The following is a 22161-nucleotide window of genomic DNA, read 5'->3' as shown; positions in this document are numbered from 1 at the left end:
CATTCTAACACAGGCCAACTATAGTGTTTGTAGGTACATTCTAACACAGGCCAACTATAGTGTTGGTAGGTACATTCTAACACAGGTCAACTATAGTGTTGGTAGGTACATTCCAACACAGGCCAACTACAGTGTTTGTAGGTACATTCTAACACAGGCCAACTATAGTGTTGGTAGGTACATTCTAACACAGGTCAACTATAGTGTTGGTAGGTACATTCCAACACAGGCCAACTATAGTGTTGGTAGGTACATTCTAACACATGCTAACTACAATGCTGGTAGGTATATTCTAACACATGACAGAGCTGTACTTACTATCACCAATGATAGTTTCATCAAAAACACATCTCCATATATATATATGTCTCACAATTATTGAATAAATACTTCAGATGGAAAATAATGAAAATTTAGTATAATTGTTAAAATCAGTATTAAAAGAAGAAGGATACTTCTGTTCTTACACTAGTTTTAATTTGCATGTCTTATGGAGAAATAAAATAGATTTTTCTCCTTTTCTTTTTTTCTAATCTAGAGTATTCTTTTTTTTCTAATCTAGAGTAATTGAGTTATTTGAATAAAACAGAACGCCACTTCATCCAGGCATTATATAGATTGCTCTGTGTCTCACAGTTGCTAGATTTTCTCTGCAAATAGCTTATTCTTCTAACAACAGGAAGGACTTATGTTTTTAATACTTTTCATTGCTTATTTTGTTTTTTCAAATTGCTCTGCATCCATGGTCATTCCATAACAAATTTTGTTATTGCTATTTCTTGAGAAGAACTGGCTGGATCTTTCTCAAATTACATATGTAGGATCCTCTTGGTCATCAGTTGTGCCCATTTGATTTTGGGAGCTAAAATAGAGAAGAGAAAGACGGGAAAGGTCCAACTTTCAAAAAGCATATAAATATCAAACAATAGTTGGTGCCAAGATCCCTCTAGGATCTCTTGTTTATTGATATCTGTGTCTGTAATATTGTGATAGGTTATTTATGATATATATATATATATGCTTGGCTGTGTGAAGTATGATACATGATAGATAAGATTTAGTGTAAGAACATGTTTGATGTGTCAGTTTTATGATTTTGCAGCTAAACTTGGAGTGGTGGGTCTGAGTAACACCCTAGCTATAGAAGGAAGAAAGAACAACATCAAATGTAACATCATCGCACCGATGGCAGGCTCTCGTATGACAGAGACTGTCATGCCCCCAGGTAATGTGTCTATCTAGAGTTATAATGTTGTAATATAAAAAAGGTGTCAATTTATTATCAGTGGAGTGGAAATGCATTTTATCAGTGATATTTCATTCTTAAGGTACAAATGATAATTTATTGAAATATTCACTTTGAAAAAGATCGCCGAGTACTGACAAGATTGTTATTTTTAAGGGTTTGATATTTTGCTATTTTCAATGATGAAACGTAATCACATAAATCATACACCTTGAAAAATCATAATTAATATCATGGATTCATTGAAATAACTATTTATGCTTAAAACTATTGGTAAGATTGAAAAGTGGAATGAAAAATCATTGTTGTAAAATTGAGAATTAACTTGCTGGAATAAAAATAATTGAAGAGTATTCATAAGGGAGATAACCATATAAAATGAATTCATAGTCATTTGGTTGCTACTACTCACTTGTTTCAATAGTGCAAAATTAATTCTGGTTTATTTTAATCCAAGAAAGCTTTTCATTTTTGTCCAGTCTTAGATTAACCCTAAAATACACAAAAAGTTGATTTTAGAATCATTATCAAACTATATCCCACTTCAGTTTTCACCTTTTTGACAAAAGTGTGAAACAAGCAAAAAGTTAATCAAGGTTGGTGGTTCCCTGTGTAAAGTATCCTTAATTGATAGTTCACTTTGGTATGTTGTATTGATGCATGGTCGGTGTTGTACAGAATTGGTGGATGCTCTTAAACCAGAGTTTGTGTCCCCACTGGTTTTGTTTCTGGCCCATGAGGATTGTGAGGACAGTGGTTCCCTCTTTGAAGTTGGAGCTGGATGGATAGGAAAATGTAAGACACATCACCAAACTGTTTACAGTTTTACAATTTATTATGTATTATTAATGTGGACAGAAGTAACAAAATGTGTGGTATATTTGTAAGTACAGTTAATTACTAGTTAAACAGAATTGTTCTCTGAAAAGTTAGATATCAAAGAGTTATTGTCATGGGTGAATTCTGAACTTTATAATCAGAAAGTTCTCCGATAAAAAGTTCAAATTCTGTATTGTACAACATGAAACATTGAGCATGACTCGTTATGTACTGTAAAGTCATTAATTTTCCCTGGGTTATATTTTCATTGAATTTGTTGATACACTTAACCCATGAACAGTTAAAATTGACACAAATTTTTGGTATCAATGGATTTTGCGAATACTGCTTATCCACAAAATCAATTGCTTCTATTGACATTCTGACAAAAACATGAAATTCTGTTCTCATGAAAAGATATAACTCTATAGTAGGCCTGTCACAGTGAAAACAAATGTTACAGACAGGTACAGTGAACAGAAATTCATTAGCTCTACATATTCAACAGTAGTGTCCTTTCAAGTTGGTGTTCTAAATATGTTAAAATGTTGAGAATCTTGTGTCAAAAAATTTACTTATAAATTGTAAAAGAAGTTTGTGAATTTGGTGTGTATTAAATGAGTTTTAATGGTCATTACTACCCATAAAATCAGGCCTACATTGTTTTGACTGTAGTACTCATTATGTTTCAGTACGATGGGAAAGAACAAAGGGTGTGGTTTGTAGATCAAAGAACACATCCATGTCACCGGAAGCTGGTAAGACTGCAGTCTTATTTGTATTATCTATTTTTAATAAAAATGTATATATACTGTCAATATATTCAATTTGGTACAGTCAAATTTTTTGACATTATCACTTTTATGGTGAATAATGGCATAGTGATTGCTATTTCTCCCATATTTCACTAGTGTATGCTGGGATTTTTGGGGAAAAAAGGTTCATAGAATCTTTTCCTTCCTTGAGGTTAGGCCAGAGAAATCTCTATCTGAGGAGGAGATTCATGACTATCCCAAAGTCTTGCCCAGGGTTAGACTGTCAGGTATCTGCTCCAAGGTTACATATTTCTTTGTCGTACCAGGGTTAGACTGTCAGGTATCTCCTCCATGGTTACATATTTCTTTGTCGTACCAGGGTTAGACTGTCAGGTATCTGCTCCAAGGTTACATATTTCTTTGTCGTACCAGGGTTAGACTATCAGGTATCTCCTCCAAGGTTAAATATTTCTTTGTCGTACCAGGGTTAGACTGTCAGGTATCTCCTCCAAGGGTACATATTTCTTTGTCGTACCAGGGTTAGACTGTCAGGTATCTCCTCGAAGGGTACATATTTCTTTGTCATACCAGGGTTAGACTGTCAGGTATCTCCTCCAAGGGTACATATTTCTTTGTTGTATCCAGGGTTAGACTGTCAGGTATCTCCTCCAAGGGTACAAATTTCTTTGTCATACCCTTAAGCTAGAAAATGATTCATTTTCTACTCCTTATCTCCAGTATACTAGAAATAGAATTACTAGACAAATATTTGCCGATAAATATGGAAACAAAATTGGGCAAATAACAACTTTTGTTTTTATTTTGACCAATTTTTAATCTACATTTTACATTCTACAAAGAAAATGGCAATGAGAAATTATTGCCTTTATTGCATTTAAAACAGTTACATGTAGTTAGGAGTGACAAAAGAGGCCATGTGATTACAAAAATAAAATGTTATAAATGAAGAAATCTAAAATTTCTTTGACAGTCATATAACAATTGTACAAGTAATGAGTGGTGATTCACATTGACATTGTCAGGTTTATTAACTCTTAGGACCCATTTTTTTCATCATATGTGCATTGAAGCTTTCAGTTTAAGTTTTCTCTCATGGTTTGTAAGTATTTGAATGATAATCAATAACTTTGCGTGGAACAATGCCGTTATGAATTTAAAGGTACATTGAACTTTTTCAGGTATGCCTGCATCATGAAAAGATTCCTTTTGTTTTTGATGTATTAGTCGCAGAGTTGATATCAAAATCATTGTTCCCTGATGATATGATGAACCTATTAACTTGAAAGTATTCGTGGTCTATGGAAACAGAGAGATGATTGTATTATTAGTTCAATTTCTATTTTTGTTTTTTTTTGATTGAGAAAATTGGATTGATTGGGAGTGTCAGATTAATTCTGTCCATGTAATTGTGTTCTAGTGCGAGACAACTGGGATGCTATTGCAGATTTCACTGGTTCTCAAATACCCACCTCCACTCAAGGTAAGGTGCTAATCAAGACAGACAAACCTACAGTTCATGTGCTGGAATTGATGTTAACTACTGAAGTAACTCATGTCCTGTTTATATAGTAATATATCTTCTGCAGAAATCAGTGTAAAGTAAGAAATTATAGTCTGATGAACTCAGAGCAAACTAGAAGCACATGTCCTCTTCCAATCAGTCAGTACTGGAAACACATGTTCTCCTCCAATCAATCAATACTGGTAAACCATGTCCTCCTCCAATCTGTCAGTACTGGAGACCCATGTCCTCTTACAATCAGTCAATACTGGAGACCCATGTCCTCTTCCAATCAGTCAATACTGGAGACCCATGTCCTCTTACAATCAGTCAATACTGGAAACCCATGTCCTCTTCCAATCAGTCAATACTGGAAACCCATGTCCTCTTACAATCAGTCAATACTGGAAACCCATGTCCTCTTCCAATCAGTCAATACTACAGACTCATGTCCTCTTACAATCAGTCAATACTGGAAACCCATGTCCTCTTCCAATCAGTCAGTACTGGAAACACATGTTCTCCTCCAATCAATCAATACTGGTAAACCATGTCCTCCTCCAATCTGTCAGTACTGGAGACCCATGTCCTCTTACAATCAGTCAATACTGGAGACCCATGTCCTCTTCCAATCAGTCAATACTGGAAACCCATGTCCTCTTCCAATCAGTCAATACTACAGACTCATGTCCTCTTACAATCAGTCAATACTGGAAACCCATGTCCTCTTACAATCAGTCAATACTGGAAACCCATGTCCTTCTCCAATCAGTCAATACTGGAGACCCATGTCCTTCTCCAATCAGTCAATACTGGAGACCCATGTCCTCCTCCAATCAGTCAATACTGGAAACCCATGTCCTCTTCCAATCAGTCAATACTGGAGACCCATGTCCTCTTCCAATCAGTCAATACTACAGACCCATGTCCTCCTCCAATCAGTCAATACTGGAGACCCATGTCCTCTTACAATCAGTCAATACTGGAAACCCATGTCCTCTTCCAATCAGTCAATACTGGAAACCCATGTCCTCTTACAATCAGTCAATACTGGAGACCCATGTCCTCCTCCAATCAGTCAATACTGGAGACCCATGTCCTCCTCCAATCAGTCAATACTGGAGACCCATGTCCTCTTCCAATCAGTCAATACTGGAGGCCCATGTCCTCTTCCAATCAGTCAATACTGGAGGCCCATTTCCTCCTCCAATCAGTCAATACTGGAGACCCATGTCCTCCTCCAATCAGTCAATACTGGAGACCCATGTCCTCTTCCAATCAGTCATTACTGGAGACCCATGCCCTCCTCAATACTGGAGACCCATGTCCTCCTCCAATCAGTCAATACTGGAGACCCATGTCCTCTTCCAATCAGTCAATACTGGAGGCCCATGTCCTCTTCCAATCAGTCAATACTGGAGACCCATGTCCTCCTCCAATCAGTCAATACTGGAGACCCATGTCCTCCTCCAATCAGTCAATACTGGAGACCCATGTCCTCTTCCAATCAGTCAGTACTGGAGACCCATGCCCTCCTCAATACTGGAGACCCATGTCCTCTTCCAATCAGTCAATACTGGAGACCCATGTCCTCTTCCAATCAGTCAATACTGGAGACCCATGTCCTCCTCCAATCAGTCAATACTGGAGACCCATGTCCTCTTCCAATCAGTCATTACTGGAGATCCATGCCCTCCTCAATACTGGAGACCCATGTCCTCCTCCAATCAGTCAATACTGGAGACCCATGTCCTCTTCCAATCAGTCAATACTGGAGACCCATGTACTCCTCCAATCAGTCAATACTGGAGGCCCATGTCCTCCTCCAATCAGTCAATACTGGAGACCCATGTCCTCTTCCAATCAGTCATTACTGGAGACCCATGCCCTCCTCAATACTGGAGACCCATGTCCTCCTCCAATCAGTCAATACTGGAGACCCATGTCCTCTTCCAATCAGTCAATACTGGAGACCCATGTCCTCCTCCAATCAGTCAATACTGGAGGCCCATGTCCTCTTCCAATCAGTCATTACTGGAGACCCATGCCCTCCTCAATACTGGAGACCCATGTCCTCCTCCAATCAGTCAATAATGGAGACCCATGTCCTCTTCCAATCAGTCAATACTGGAGACCCATGTCCTCCTCCATTCAGTCAATACTGGAGGCCCATGTCCTCTTCCAATCAGTCAATACTGGAGACCCATGTCCTCCTCCAATCAGTCAATACTGGAGACCCATGTCCTCTTCCAATCAGTCAGTACTGGAGACCCATGCCCTCCTCAATACTGGAGACCCATGTCCTCTTCCAATCAGTCAATACTGGAGACCCATGTCCTCCTCCAATCAGTCAATACTGGAGACCCATGTCCTCCTCCAATCAGTCAATACTGGAGACCCATGTCCTCTTCCAATCAGTCATTACTGGAGACCCATGCCCTCCTCAATACTGGAGACCCATGTCCTCCTCCAATCAGTCAATACTGGAGACCCATGTCCTCTTCCAATCAGTCAATACTGGAGACCCATGTCCTCCTCCATTCAGTCAATACTGGAGACCCATGTCCTCCTCCAATCAGTCAATACTGGAGACCCATGTTCTCTTCCAATCAGTCAGTACTGGAGACCCATGCCCTCCTCAATACTGGAGACCCATGTCCTCTTCCAATCAGTCAATACTGGAGACCCATGTCCTCTTCCAATCAGTCAATACTGGAGACCCATGTCCTCCTCCAATCAGTCAATACTGGAGACCCATGTCCTCTTCCAATCAGTCAGTACTGGAGACCCATGTCCTCTTCCAATCAGTCATTACTGGAGACCCATGCCCTCCAATCAATACTGGAAACCCATGTCCTCCTCCAATCAGTCAATACTGGAGACCCATGTCCTCCTCCAATCAGTCAGTACTGGAAACCCATGTCCTGTATCAAAATTAAGATAAGGTAATTAAGGATTTTCATAAAGATTGTAATAAGTACAATTTTTTTCTTCTCGGTGTTACAGCTGAAGGAAGGAATATTATGTCATATAATATCAGTAAATTTACCTTAAATATTGTTGGAACAGATTCATCCGCTATAATGATGGAAACACTCAGAAATGTAGATAGTGGCCCAGCAAAGCCTTCACGGCGATCAGCATCCTCAGGCAGTGGACCAGACATTGTAAGTATGATATGTTTTGTTAAAATTTGCATTCATTTCAAGTTCTTTGAATCAAATCTTCAAACTAATTTTCTATGCAGTGAAATAAACTTGTTATTGCTCTGTGAAAATTAATATGCTTCATTCTGCATGACTAAACATGAAAATTGATACATTTTTTTAATGGGCTTACCATAAAAGTTTGTATCCATGAAATAATTTGAAAGCTTCAAACCACGAAAGAAAGTGCATACAAACATATCATGATATAACAATACAGTATATCAGAGTAAAATGATTATTGATATTGTTAATTTGTTTAGTTTTAATCAAAGATCAGCTTAAGCTTACATTAATATTGACCTACGTAAACCCATCTTCTATTCCTTTTTTCCCCAGGAGGCAGCTAAAGCATACAAACCCAAACCAATTAAGTTTACATACTCGGCTCGGGATGTAATGCTGTATGCTCTCGGAGGTGAGTAACATTTGATTACTTATAATAAATTAAAAGGTAATATGGTTTTAATCACTAAAAAATACCTTAATCCTACATGTAGTTTAATGTCATTTAAAATCTTGAGGTTGCACTTTAATGAATTAGATATTTATACATTAAACAGGGTTGTCACAAACTTTAAAAAATAATTTTATGCAGTATATATTGATGACAGAATACTTGTTAAAACTTGTAATAATCCACTTTTCAGATTACAATAACAAATTTGATACCATAACATTAATAAACTTTCAAAATATTGCTATGTGAGATAAATAATGCAGTTATGACTTGGAATGTTTTTGTTATCATATATGTATACACAGGACTATTGTTTTGTGGTGTCAGAATTCTGCTTGTAGTGTCAGAATTTTGCTTCATTCCAAATTTTGTGAAAAACCCTAGTGTTGAATAAAAAAGGCGAAAAGTAATTATGGGAAATGAAAGATTTCACGATTTTGCTTCTTGTAATCACAATCTTTTCCTGATTGTACTGAAGTGCTTTGTACTACTCAGGGGGAAAATGTGCAGATTCAGCATCAATAATACAGATGACATCATTTTGAATTAAGAAAACTGATGTAAATTGTAGATATTGTATTTAGAAATGTCCACACTTATGCTGTTCAATCTTATCATAATGATGTGGAAATTTTGTATGGTGTCAGTTTTCCTGAAATTATAATCTACAACTGTTGTAAAACTGCAGTAATAATGCACATAACTCCAACTGGTTTCTGAAGTGATATGGATCTATGGGAGCTTACATTCTGTTATCATATCCAGTCAGCAAAGGTATTAAAAGGGATGTCTGGTATTTTCCTGATTTCTATTAAACCTCTTATTGCCATTGGATTTAATTATTGTGTTGACCTTTACTTTTCCTTGTAGTTGGCTCCTCTACTCGTGCACCGGATTACCTTAAGTTTTTGTATGAGGGATCAGAAGACTTTGGAGTGCTTCCCAGCTTTGCTGTAATCCCAGCACAGATGGGAATGCAGAATATTGTAACTGAGGGCATCCCTGGCATGACTATAAACCCAGCCAAGGTCTGTGGTCTGTTCCTTATCTCTAGGCTTTAGCCTTGCTTCATATGGTCAGACCTATATCTTTCGGGTTTAGCCTTACTGTCTGTGGTCTGTTCCATATCCCTACGCTTCAGCCTTACTATTTGTGGTCTGCCCCATAGAATTACACTTTAGCCTATCTAACCATGATCTGTACATAACACTAACCTTTAGCCTATCTAACCATGATCTGTCCCATAACACTAACCTTTAGCCTTACAGTCTGTGGTTGGTTCCATATCCCTACGCTTCAGCCTTACTATTTGTGGTCTGCCCCATAGAATTACACTTTAATCTGTCCATAAGACTAACCTTTAGCCTATCTAACCGTGATATGTCCCATGACACTAACCTTTAGCCTATCTAACCGTGATCTGTCCCATAACACTAACCTTTAGCCTATCTAACTGTGATCTGTCTATAACACTAACCTTTAGCCTATCTAACCATGATCTGTCCATAACACTAACCTTTAGCCTATCTAACCGTGATCTGTCCTATAACACTAACCTGTAGCCTATCTAACCGTAATCTGTCCCATAACACTAAACTTTAGTCTATCTAACCGTGATCTGTCCCATAACACTAACCTTTAGCCTATCTAACGGTGATCTGTCCCATAACACTAACCTTTAGCCTATCTAACCGTGATCTGTCCCATGACACTAACCTTTAGCCTATCTAACTGTGATCTGTCCCATGACACTAACCTATAGCCTATCTAACCGTGATCTATCCCATGACACTAACCTTTAGCCTATCTAACCGTGATCTGTCCCATAACACTAAACTTTAGCCTATCTAACCGTAATCTGTCCAATAACACTAACCTTTAGCCTATCTAACCGTGATCTGTCCCATAACACTAGCCTTTAGCCTATCTAACCGTGATCTGTCTATAACACTAACCTTTAGCCTATCTCACCGTGATATGTCCCATAACACTTACCTTTAGCCTATCTAACCGTGATCTGTTCCATAATACTAACCTTTAGCCTATCTAACCGTGATCTGTCTATAACACTAACCTTTAGCCTATCTAACCATGATCTGTCCTATAACACTAACCTTTAGCCTATCTAACTGTGATCTGTCCCATGACACTAACCTTTAGCCTATCTAACCGTGATCTGTCTATAACACTAACCTTTAGCCTATCTAACCGTGATCTGTCCTATAACACTAACCTTTAGCCTATCTAACTGTGATCTGTCCCATAACACTTACCTTTAGCCTATCTAACCGTGATCTGTCCCATAACGCTAAACTTTAGTCTATATAAGCGTGATCTGTCCCATAACACTAACCTTTAGCCTATCTAACCGTGATCTGTCCCATGACACTAACCTTTAGCCTATCTAACTGTGATCTGTCCCATGACACTAACCTTTAGCCTATCTAACCGTGATCTGTCCCATGACACTAACCTTTAGCCTATCTAACCGTGATCTGTCCCATAACACTAAACTTTAGCCTATCTAACCGTAATCTGTCCCATAACACTAACCTTTAGCCTATCTAACCGTGATCTGTCCCATAACACTAGCCTTTAGCCTATCTAATCGTGATCTGTCCCATAACACTTACCTTTAGCCTATCTCACCGTGATATGTCCTATAACACTTACCTTTAGCCTATCTAACCGTGATCTGTCCCATAACACTTACCTTTAGCCTATCTAACCGTGATCTGTTCCATAATACTAACCTTTAGCCTATCTAACCGTGATCTTTCCCATAATACTAACCTTTAGCCTATCTAACCGTGATCTGTCCCATAACACTAACCTTTAGCCTATCTAAGCGTGATCTGTCCCATAACACTAACCTGTAGCCTATCTAACCGTGATCTGTCCCATAACACTAGCCTTTAGCCTATCTAATCGTGATCTGTCCCATAACACTTACCTTTAGCCTATCTCACCGTGATATGTCCTATAACACTTACCTTTAGCCTATCTAACTGTGATCTGTCCCATGACACTAACCTATAGCCTATCTAACCGTGATCTGTCCCATGACACTAACCTTTAGCCTATCTAACCGTGATCTGTCCCATAACACTAAACTTTAGCCTATCTAACCGTGATCTGTCCCATGACACTAACCTTTAGCCTATCTAACTGTGATCTGTCCCATGACACTAACCTTTAGCCTATCTAACCGTGATCTGTCCCATGTCCCATAATACTAACCTTTAGCCTATCTAACCGTGATCTGTCCCATAACACTAACCTTTAGCCTATCTAAGTGTGATCTGTCCCATAACACTAACCTGTAGCCTATCTGACCGTGATCTGTCCCATAACACTAACCTTTAGCCTATCTAACCGTGATCTGTCCCATAACACTTACCTTTAGCCTATCTCATCTAACGTGATATGATCTGTCCTTTAGCCTATCTAACCGTGATTGTCCCATAATAACACTTACCTTTAGCCTATCTAACCGTGATCTGTCCCATAACACTAACCTTTAGCCTATCTAACCGTGATCTGTCCCATGACACTAACCTTTAGCCTATCTAACCGTGATCTGTCCCATAACACTAACCTTTAGCCTATCTAACCGTGATCTGTCCCAGCCTATCTAACTGTGATCTGTCTATAACACTAACCTTTAGCCTATCTAACCGTGATCTGTCCCATGACACTAACCTTTAGCCTATCTAACCGTGATCTGTCCCATAACACTAACCTTTAGCCTATCTAACCGTGATCTGTCCCATAACACTAACCTTTAGCCTATCTAACCGTGATCTGTCCCATAACACTAACCTTTAGCCTATCTAACACTAACCTGATCTGACCTTTAGCCTACTCTGTCCCATACCTTTAGCCTATCTAACCGTGATCTGTCCCATAACACTAACCTTTAGCCAATCTAACCGTGATCTGTCCCATAACACTAACCTTTAGCCTATCTACTGATCTGTCCCATAACACTAACCTTTAGCCTATCTAACCGTGATCTGTCCCATAACACTAACCTTTAGCCTATCTAACCGTGATCTGTCCCATAACACTAACCTTTAGCCTATCTAACCGTGATCTGTCCCATAACACTAACCTTTAGCCTATCTAACCGTGATCTGTCCCATAACACTAACCTTTAGCCTATCTAACCGTGATCTGTCCCATAACACTAACCTTTAGCCTATCTAACCGTGATCTGTCCCATAACACTAACCTTTAGCCTATCTAACCGTGATCTGTCCCATAACACTAACCTTTAGCCTATCTAACCGTGATCTGTCCCATAACACTAACCTTTAGCCTATCTAACCGTGATCTGTCATAACACTAACCTTTAGCCTATCTGTCCCATAACACTAACCTTTAGCCTATCTAACCGTGATCTAACACTAACCTTTAGCCTATCTGTAGCCTATCTAACCGTGATCTGTCCCATAACACTAACCTTTAGCCTATCTAACCTCTGTCCCATAACACTAACCTTTAGCCTATCTAACCGTGATCTGTCCCATAACACTAACCTTTAGCCTATCTAACCGTGATCTGTCCCATAACACTAACCTTTAGCCTATCTAACTGTGATCTGTCCCATAACACTAACCTTTAGCCTATCTAACCGTGATCTGTCCCATAACACTAACCTTTAGCCTATCTAACCGTGATCTGTCCCATAACACTAACCTTTAGCCTATCTAACCGTGATCTGTCCCATAACACTAACCTTTAGCCTATCTAACCGTGATCTGTCCCATAACACTAACCTTTAGCCTATCTAACCGTGATCTGTCCCATAACACTTACCTTTAGCCTATCTAACTGTGATCTGTCCCATAACACTAACCTTTAGCCTATCTAACCATGATCTGTCCCATAACACTAACCTTTAGCCTATCTAACTGTGATCTGTCCCATAACACTAACCTTTAGCCTATCTAACTGTGATCTGTCCCATAACACTAACCTTTAGCCTATCTCACCGTGATCTGTCCTATAACACTAACCTTTAGCCTATCTCACCGTGATCTGTCCCATAACACTAACCTTTAGCCTATCTAACCGTAATCTGTCCCATAACACTAACCTTTAGCCTATCTAACTGTGATCTGTCCCATAACACTAACCTTTAGCCTATCTCACCGTGATATGTCCTATAACACTAACCTTTAGCCTATCTCACCGTGATCTGTCCCATAACACTAACCTTTAGCCTATCTCACCGTGATATGTCCTATAACACTTACCTTTAGCCTATCTCACCGTGATCTGTCCCATAACACTAACCTTTAGCCTATCTAACCGTGATCTGTCCCATAACACTAACCTTTAGCCTATCTAACCGTGATCTGTCCCATAACACTAACCTTTAGCCTATCTATCTTTAGTCTTTCTCACAGTACTAGGCTTCATGTGATCTATGATCTGTCCTTAACATTATACTTCAGTCCATCTATCTCTAGCCTGCCCTATAGGACAAGGTTTCAACCTATCTATCTGTGGTCTGTCCTATTGCACAAGTCTTCATCCGATCTATCTATGATCTGGCCCATAACACTATGCTTTAGTCTGTCTATCGCAGGCCTGTCCCTTAGGACAAGGTTTCAACTTACTTTTCTATGGTTGATTATATAGCATTAGACTTCCTCCTCTCTATGTGCTACTGGCACTAAGCTTTAATGTTTCTATCTGTGGTCTGGCCCACTGGCACTAAGCTTTATTGTTTCTCTCTGTGGTCTGTGCCACTGGCACTAAGCTTTAATGTTTCTATCTGTGGTTGGTGCCACTGGCACTAAGCTTTAATGTTTCTATCTGTGGTCTGTGCTACTGGCACTAAGCTTTAATGTTTCTATCTGTGGTCTGTGCTACTGGCACTAAGCTTTAATGTTTCTATCTGTGGTCTGGCGCACTGGCACTAAGCTTTAATGTTTCTCTCTGTGGTCTGGCCCACTGGCACTAAGCTTTAATGTTTCTCTCTGTGGTCTGGCGCACTGGCACTAAGCTTTAATGTTTCTATCTGTGGTCTGTGCTACTGGCACTAAGCTTTAATGTTTCTATCTGTGGTCTGGCGCACTGGCACTAAGCTTTAATGTTTCTCTCTGTGGTCTGGCGCACTGGCACTAAGCTTTAATGTTTCTCTCTGTGGTCTGGCGCACTGGCACTAAGCTTTAATGTTTCTCTCTGTGGTCTGGCGCACTGGCACTAAGCTTTAATGTTTCTCTCTGTGGTCTGGCCCACTGGCACTAAGCTTTATTGTTTCTCTCTGTGGTCTGTGCCACTGGCACTAAGCTTTAATGCTTCTATCTGTGGTCTGGCCCACTGGCACTAAGCTTTAATGTTTCTCTCTGTGGTCTGGCCCACTGGCACTAAGCTTTAATGTTTCTCTCTGTGGTCTGGCCCACTGGCACTAAGCTTTAATGTTTCTCTCTGTGGTCTGGCCCACTGGCACTAAGCTTTAATGTTTCTATCTGTGGTCTGTACCACTGGCACTAAGCTTTAATGTTTCTATCTGTAGTCTGTGCCACTGGCACTAAGCTTTAATGTTTCTCTCTGTGGTCTGTGCCACTGGCACTAAGCTTTAATGTTTCTATCTGTGGTCTGCGCCACTGGCACTAAGCTTTAATGTTTCTCTCTGTGGTCTGTGCCACTGGCACTAAGCTTTAATGTTTCTCTCTGTGGTCTGTGCCACTGGCACTAAGCTTTAATGTTTCTATCTGTGGTCTGCGCCACTGGCACTAAGCTTTAATGTTTCTCTCTGTGGTCTGTGCCACTGGCACTAAGCTTTAATGTTTCTATCTGTGGTCTGGCGCACTGGCACTAAGCTTTAATGTTTCTCTCTGTGGTCTGTGCCACTGGCACTAAGCTTTAATGTTTCTATCTGTGGTCTGGCCCACTGGCACTAAGCTTTAATGTTTCTATCTGTGGTCTGTGCCACTGGCACTAAGCTTTAATGTTTCTCTCTGTGGTCTATGCCACTGGCACTAAGCTTTAATGTTTCTATCTGTGGTCTGCGCCACTGGCACTAAGCTTTATTGTTTCTCTCTGTGGTCTGTGCCACTGGCACTAAGCTTTAATGTTTCTATCTGTGGTCTGTGCCACTGGCACTAAGCTTTAATGTTTCTCTCTGTGGTCTGTGCCACTGGCACTAAGCTTTAATGTTTCTATCTGTGGTCTGTGCCACTGGCACTAAGCTTTAATGTTTCTCTCTGTGGTCTGTGCCACTGGCACTAAGCTTTAATGTTTCTCTCTGTGGTCTGGCCCACTGGCACTAAGCTTTAATGTTTCTCTCTGTGGTCTGGCCCACTGGCACTAAGCTTTAATGTTTCTATCTGTGGTCTGTGCCACTGGCACTAAGCTTTAATGTTTCTATCTGTAGTCTGTACCACTGGCACTAAGCTTTAATGTTTCTATCTGTGGTCTGGCGCACTGGCACTAAGCTTTAATGTTTCTATCTGTGGTCTGTGCCACTGGCACTAAGCTTTAATGTTTCTATCTTTGGTCTGCGCCACTGGCACTAAGCTTTATTGTTTCTCTCTGTGGTCTGTGCCACTGGCACTAAGCTTTAATGTTTCTATCTGTGGTCTGTGCCACTGGCACTAAGCTTTAATGTTTCTCTCTGTGGTCTGTGCCACTGGCACTAAGCTTTAATGTTTCTATCTGTGGTCTGTGCCACTGGCACTAAGCTTTAATGTTTCTCTCTGTGGTCTGTGCCACTGGCACTAAGCTTTAATGTTTCTCTCTGTGGTCTGGCCCACTGGCACTAAGCTTTAATGTTTCTCTCTGTGGTCTGGCCCACTGGCACTAAGCTTTAATGTTTCTATCTGTGGTCTGTGCCACTGGCACTAAGCTTTAATGTTTCTCTCTGTGGTCTGGCCCACTGGCACTAAGCTTTAATGTTTCTCTCTGTGGTCTGGCCCACTGGCACTAAGCTTTAATGTTTCTCTCTGTGGTCTGGCCCACTGGCACTAAGCTTTAATGTTTCTATCTGTAGTCTGTACCACTGGCACTAAGCTTTAATGTTTCTCTCTGTGGTCTGGCGCACTGGCACTAAGCTTTAATGCTTCTATCTGTGGTCTGGCCCACTGGCACTAAGCTTTAATGTTTCTATCTGTGGTCTGTGCCACTGGCACTAAGCTTTAATGTTTCTATCTGTGGTCTGTGCCACTGGCACTAAGCTTTAATGCTTCCATCTGTGGTCTGGCCTACTGGCACTAAGCTTTAATGTTTCTATCTGTAGTCTGTACCACTGGCACTAAGCTTTAATGTTTCTATCTGTGGTCTGTGCCACTGGCACTAAGCTTTAATGCTTCTATCTGTGGTCTGGCCCACTGGCACTAAGCTTTAATGTTTCTATCTGTAGTCTGTACCACTGGCACTAAGCTTTAATGTTTCTATCTGTAGTCTGCGCCACTGGCACTAAGCTTTAATGTTTCTATCTGTGGTCTGTGCCACTGGCACTAAGCTTTAATGTTTCTCTCTGTGGTCTGGTCCACTGGCACTAAGCTTTAATGTTTCTCTCTGTGGTCTGTGCCACTGGCACTAAGCTTTAATGTTTCTATCTGTGGTCTGGCGCACTGGCACTAAGCTTTAATGTTTCTCTCTGTGGTCTGTGCCACTGGCACTAAGCTTTAATGTTTCTCTCTGTGGTCTGTGCCACTGGCACTAAGCTTTATTGTTTCTATCTGTGGTTGGTGCCATATCTTTTGGCTTCAACCTGTTTTAAAATGTATAATAACTATAATCAAATGTAACTAAGTTATAATTAAATAAACGAACAAAAAACAGTTAAAGTTCATTTGAATAGAATTAAGCTGAGAATGTGTTGAAGATTTATCAATAAAATAAACTGAACAAAGACAATGACAATCTTGTATTATAAGACCAAACATATCCGAATTTGTGACCTTGAGTTTGTGATGACTAAGATGTGTTAATCTTTGTATGTAGATCCTACATGGTGAGCAGTATGTTGAGTTGTACAAACCTTTACCTACAAGTGGAACCCTGACCTCACAAGTCAGCATTGCAGATGTCCTGGACAAAGGATCTGGGGCTGTCATCCTCATCAACAGTAAGTATCCATGACGACCTAGACAAACAATCTGGAGCTTTCATCTTAATCAATAATAAGTATTCATGACAACCTGAACAAAGGATTAAGAACTGTCATCCTCATCAGTAAGTATCCATGGCAACCCAGACAAAGGATCTGAAGCTCTCTACTACGTGATAAGATTCTGTGTCTGTCATTTTCATCAGCAATATGCGCAATATATATATTTCATATTTAGAAGATTATTAAAGTTCTGTCAAACATCAGTTGAAATTGTGGTGTCATAAAAGGCTTAGCCTATATCTAAACCATGGGAAACGTAAGTATTTTGGAGCTGAACAGACATTACTACTCCTATATTTTTCACAAAGTCATTATGGGGCTGTTGCTGGTGTATGTGTCATTATTCTAGTTTTCTGTTGTATCAGACTTTAGTAATACATTGCATATAGCTTGTACTAATACTAATCACTACTTATTTACAGTTACAACCTTTGATGAGAAGAAGGAAAAAGTATGCTTCAACCAGTTTAACATATTTGCTGTTGGATATGGAAAGTTCGGTGGAAACAGAAACTCCGAGGCTGCTAAGGCTCCTGGCAAAATGCCGTCTCGTAAACCAGATTCTTTTATGGTGGAGACGACCAGTGTGGATCAGGTACATTGTCAGAGTGTAAAGGTTGTCATTTTCAAGAGGTTTTCATTTTCCCTGTTTTCAAATTTGCTAAATAAAGATACCTTCAAAATAAAATGAATAGAGAAAACCATAAGTAGTTTCATGACATTTATGAAATACATCTATTTTGCTCCAGGCAGCCACTTGGAAATTGAAACGACCTCAAAAACAGACTTAACAATGTATGTCTGATAACTTCAACAGCTGTTAGAATTTTGAAATATTCACATTTATTTTCTCAGGTAGAAGCATGAAAAACAAAATGGAAATCATTTTTTTATCAGTAATAAGTAAAAATTCTCGTCTGTTTGAGACTGTTTTGTTTATTTTAATTTTAGCACACTTTGCAATGAATTTAAGATAAGGTTGCAATAATTGTAGATGTGCTAAGCTAACAATGTGCTAATTTGCCTTAAAGTGATTATGTGCTAAAATTTGATTATATCAGATCAGATACATTTACATCATTAAAATGAAGGAATTAGTTCCTATTCAAATTCAAGAGGTTTTTTTTCTAATTTCCCATGGAATAATCAGAAACTGTAATAATGATGGATATATTTTCAAAAAACCTTAATTTCTTTATCAGTAAGCTCCATTTTGCTCAAAAGTCATTTTGTGATTTTTATTAGCACTTCATGTTATTTCTAATGTGTAGTGTTTAAATTGAACAAGTGAAGGTAATTAACAATTATATAATTATATACAAATAAATAGAAATTTGAATTGAATATTGAAAAAAAATTGCCTGTCAGATAATTATTCTTTTGAATGAAAGAACATGTTTGGCTTATTTTCAGGCAGCCCTGTACCGACTGTGTGGAGACAGGAACCCTCTTCACATTGATCCAAGCTTTGCTGCAATGGGAGGTAATTCTTCTAACCAAACTTTTAAGCTATCAGTAAAGAAAATATAAATTCACAAAGAAATATGGGAAACTCATTGGACTTCTGTCTTGGAAAAAACACTTAAACAAGTAGTTTTATTTATGATTTGGGTTTTAAATCAATTCATTGAAGAAGAATGAGCTAGTATGTATGTAAGGTAGCTAGTAATTAATGTCTGGGAAGATTGTAAACTTGTTTTGAAAAGTGTTGCCACAGGTCTCTTAATAAGAAGTAATTTCAGTATTGGAATTAGAGGTGAACTGTTCTGCTCTCCAACACCCTTTACTACTTAGTACTTCATGTCATATAGAGTGTTTTAAAATGTTTCACTGAATATTTTAATGGATGATGTTGGAGTTTTAATAGGTTAAGTTTTGAATTTCAGGATTTGACAAACCAATTCTGCATGGTCTGTGTAGCTTTGGCCATGCAACTCGCCACGTGCTAAAAAAATACGGCAACAATGATGTGACTACAGTCAAGGCTATTAAGGTGAAGGTCACATTTGAATTGTTATCGTTAAGTAGTGTATACTCACCTAAAAAATTTCATGACGGAAAGTTATTCTAATGTGTCTGTCATCAATTTAAATTTCATAGCTGTTTTGTGATTCTCGGAGAAAGAAAATGATGATGTCCATCTATGTCAGTTCCATGTTTTAATCTGAAAACAGTGGCACTATGACGTCACAGCTTGTAAGGTAAATGCTTTCCTTCCCAATACCAAATAAGTCCAAATATAATCATACAATTTTGTAAAAGATAAAATAATTTATGAGAAATGGTTCTAAATGTTACATTATAGGCGAGATTTGCCAAACCAGTGCTTCCAGGCCAAACAATTCACACAGACATGTGGAAGGAGGGTAACAGAGTCATGTTCCAGTGTAAGGTAAGTGTCTGTTGTCTGTATGTAGGATATTGGTCAGTGTAAGGTGTCTGTATGTAGGATATTGGTCAGTGTAAGGTGTCTGTTGTCTGTATATAGGATATTGGTCAGTGTAAGGTGCCTGTTGTCTGTATGTAGGATATCGGTCAGTGTAAGGTGTCTGTTGTCTGTATGTAGGATATCGGTCAGTGTAAGGTGTCTGTTGTCTGTATGTAGGATATCGGTCAGTGTAAGGTGTCTGTTGTCTGTATGTAGGATATCGGTCAGTGTAAGGTGCCTGTTGTCTGTATGTAGGATATTGGTCAGTGTAAGGTGTCTGTTGTCTGTATGTAGGATATTGGTCAGTCTAAGGTGTCTGTTGCCTGTATGTATGATATTGGTCAGTGTAAGGTGTCTGTTGCCTGTATGTAGGATATTGATCAGTGTAAGGTGCCTGTTGTCTGTATGTAGGATATTGGTCAGTGTAAGGTGTCTGTATGTAGGATATTGGTCAGTGTAAGGTGTCTGTTGTCTGTATGTAGGATATTGGTCAGTGTAAGGTGCCTGTTGTCTGTATGTAGGATATTGGTCAGTCTAAGGTGTCTGTTGCCTGTATGTATGATATTGGTCAGTGTAAGGTGTCTGTTGCCTGTATGTAGGATATCGGTCAGTGTAAGGTGTCTGTTGCCTGTATGTATGATATTGGTCAGTGTAAGGTGTCTGTTGTCTGTATGTAGGATATTGGTCAGTCTAAGGTGTCTGTTGCCTGTATGTATGATATTGGTCAGTGTAAGGTGTCTGTTGCCTGTATGTAGGATATCGGTCAGTGTAAGGTGTCTGTTGCCTGTATGTATGATATTGGTCAGTGTAAGGTGTCTGTTGTCTGTATATAGGATATTGGTCAGTGTAAGGTGCCTGTTGTCTGTATGTAGGATATCGGTCAGTGTAAGGTGTCTGTTGTCTGTATGTAGGATATCGGTCAGTGTAAGGTGTCTGTTGTCTGTATGTAGGATATCGGTCAGTGTAAGGTGTCTGTTGTCTGTATGTAGGATATCGGTCAGTGTAAGGTGCCTGTTGTCTGTATGTAGGATATTGGTCAGTGTAAGGTGTCTGTTGTCTGTATGTAGGATATTGGTCAGTCTAAGGTGTCTGTTGCCTGTATGTATGATATTGGTCAGTGTAAGGTGTCTGTTGCCTGTATGTAGGATATTGATCAGTGTAAGGTGCCTGTTGTCTGTATGTAGGATATTGGTCAGTGTAAGGTGTCTGTATGTAGGATATTGGTCAGTGTAAGGTGTCTGTTGTCTGTATGTAGGATATTGGTCAGTGTAAGGTGCCTGTTGTCTGTATGTAGGATATTGGTCAGTCTAAGGTGTCTGTTGCCTGTATGTATGATATTGGTCAGTGTAAGGTGTCTGTTGCCTGTATGTAGGATATCGGTCAGTGTAAGGTGTCTGTTGCCTGTATGTATGATATTGGTCAGTGTAAGGTGTCTGTTGTCTGTATGTAGGATATTGGTCAGTCTAAGGTGTCTGTTGCCTGTATGTATGATATTGGTCAGTGTAAGGTGTCTGTTGCCTGTATGTAGGATATCGGTCAGTGTAAGGTGTCTGTTGCCTGTATGTATGATATTGGTCAGTGTAAGGTGTCTGTTGTCTGTATGTATGATATTGGTCAGTGTAAGGTGTCTGTTGTCTGTATGTAGGATATCGGTCAGTGTAAGGTGTCTGTTGTCTGTATGTAGGATATTGGTCAGTGTAAGGTGCCTGTTGTGTGTATGTAGGATATTGGTCAGTGTAAGGTGTCTGTTGTCTGTATGTAGGATATTGGTCAGTGTAAGGTGTCTGTTGCCTGTATGTATGATATTGGTCAGTGTAAGGTGTTTGTTGCCTGTATGTATAATATTGGTCAGTGTAAGGTGTCTGTTGTCTGTATGTAGGATATTGGTCAGTGTAAGGTGCCTGTTGTTTGTATGTAGGATATTGGTCAGTGTAAGGTGCTTGTTGTCTGTATATAGGATATTGGTCAGTTAAAGGTGTCTGTTGTCTATATGTAGGATATTGGTCAGTGTAAGGTGTCTGTTGTCTGTATATAGGATATTGGTCAGTGTAAGGTTAGTGTCTGTTAGTGATATTCAAACTGAACTAAAAATGTCTTTCACAAATCTAGACATATTTTGTATATGACAATGCATTAGCTCAGAACTATTTTTGCCCTCACATCAGTATATATGTCTTTGACTTGTGTAAAATCGCTTTAGATCATAAGAACATACAGTATGTCTTTAACTTAACAACTTTTTGCAATACCAGTGAAAGAGGGAAATGGGCCAAAGTTAGTTTCCTTGTATACAGTATATGAGGTATGCATGAACCGAGGATGTCAACTTGTTTCTTGTAACCATTATTACAGGTAGCAGAGTCGGGAGATATTTGTCTATCTGGAGGATATATGGATTTCCATGCAGCATCTGCAGCTTCTGCCTCAGCAGTCCCTCCCCAGGTAAAGTGTTGGCAAGTTGGCATTTGATAACATTACATTTCTGTTGCGTAATAGGTTGAGTGAGAAGAATTATTTAGTATATTTCTTTTTTGTAAATGTAGTAAAGCAACTATTTTGAACATTTACGGCCATTTTTCTAGTTATTAGAAAAGA

General features: G+C 39.3%; 1 protein-coding gene across 1 annotated transcript in view; it reads left to right on the top strand.

The window, feature by feature from the left end:
- Positions 1 to 22161, top strand: part of LOC132543279 (peroxisomal multifunctional enzyme type 2-like) — a 31223-nt gene that overhangs the window by 5547 nt on the left and 3515 nt on the right. Inside the window, exons 8-20 of the mRNA XM_060206762.1 lie at positions 1103 to 1225; positions 1925 to 2041; positions 2758 to 2823; positions 4259 to 4321; positions 7412 to 7509; positions 7888 to 7966; positions 8879 to 9036; positions 16970 to 17093; positions 17561 to 17733; positions 18552 to 18621; positions 19025 to 19131; positions 19444 to 19530; positions 21919 to 22008. Of these exons, the coding sequence (XP_060062745.1) occupies positions 1103 to 1225; positions 1925 to 2041; positions 2758 to 2823; positions 4259 to 4321; positions 7412 to 7509; positions 7888 to 7966; positions 8879 to 9036; positions 16970 to 17093; positions 17561 to 17733; positions 18552 to 18621; positions 19025 to 19131; positions 19444 to 19530; positions 21919 to 22008 (1355 nt within the window). The remainder of the gene's footprint in view (positions 1 to 1102; positions 1226 to 1924; positions 2042 to 2757; positions 2824 to 4258; positions 4322 to 7411; positions 7510 to 7887; positions 7967 to 8878; positions 9037 to 16969; positions 17094 to 17560; positions 17734 to 18551; positions 18622 to 19024; positions 19132 to 19443; positions 19531 to 21918; positions 22009 to 22161) is intronic.

This window comes from Ylistrum balloti, unplaced genomic scaffold (genome assembly GCF_031769215.1).
Source record: "Ylistrum balloti isolate Yb309-2 unplaced genomic scaffold, AGI_CSIRO_Ybal_v1 Utg369752, whole genome shotgun sequence".
Classification (NCBI taxonomy): domain Eukaryota; kingdom Metazoa; phylum Mollusca; class Bivalvia; order Pectinida; family Pectinidae; genus Ylistrum; species Ylistrum balloti.
The sequence above is the reverse complement of the archived record's forward strand: the minus strand, read 5'-3'. Positions and strand labels throughout refer to the sequence as shown.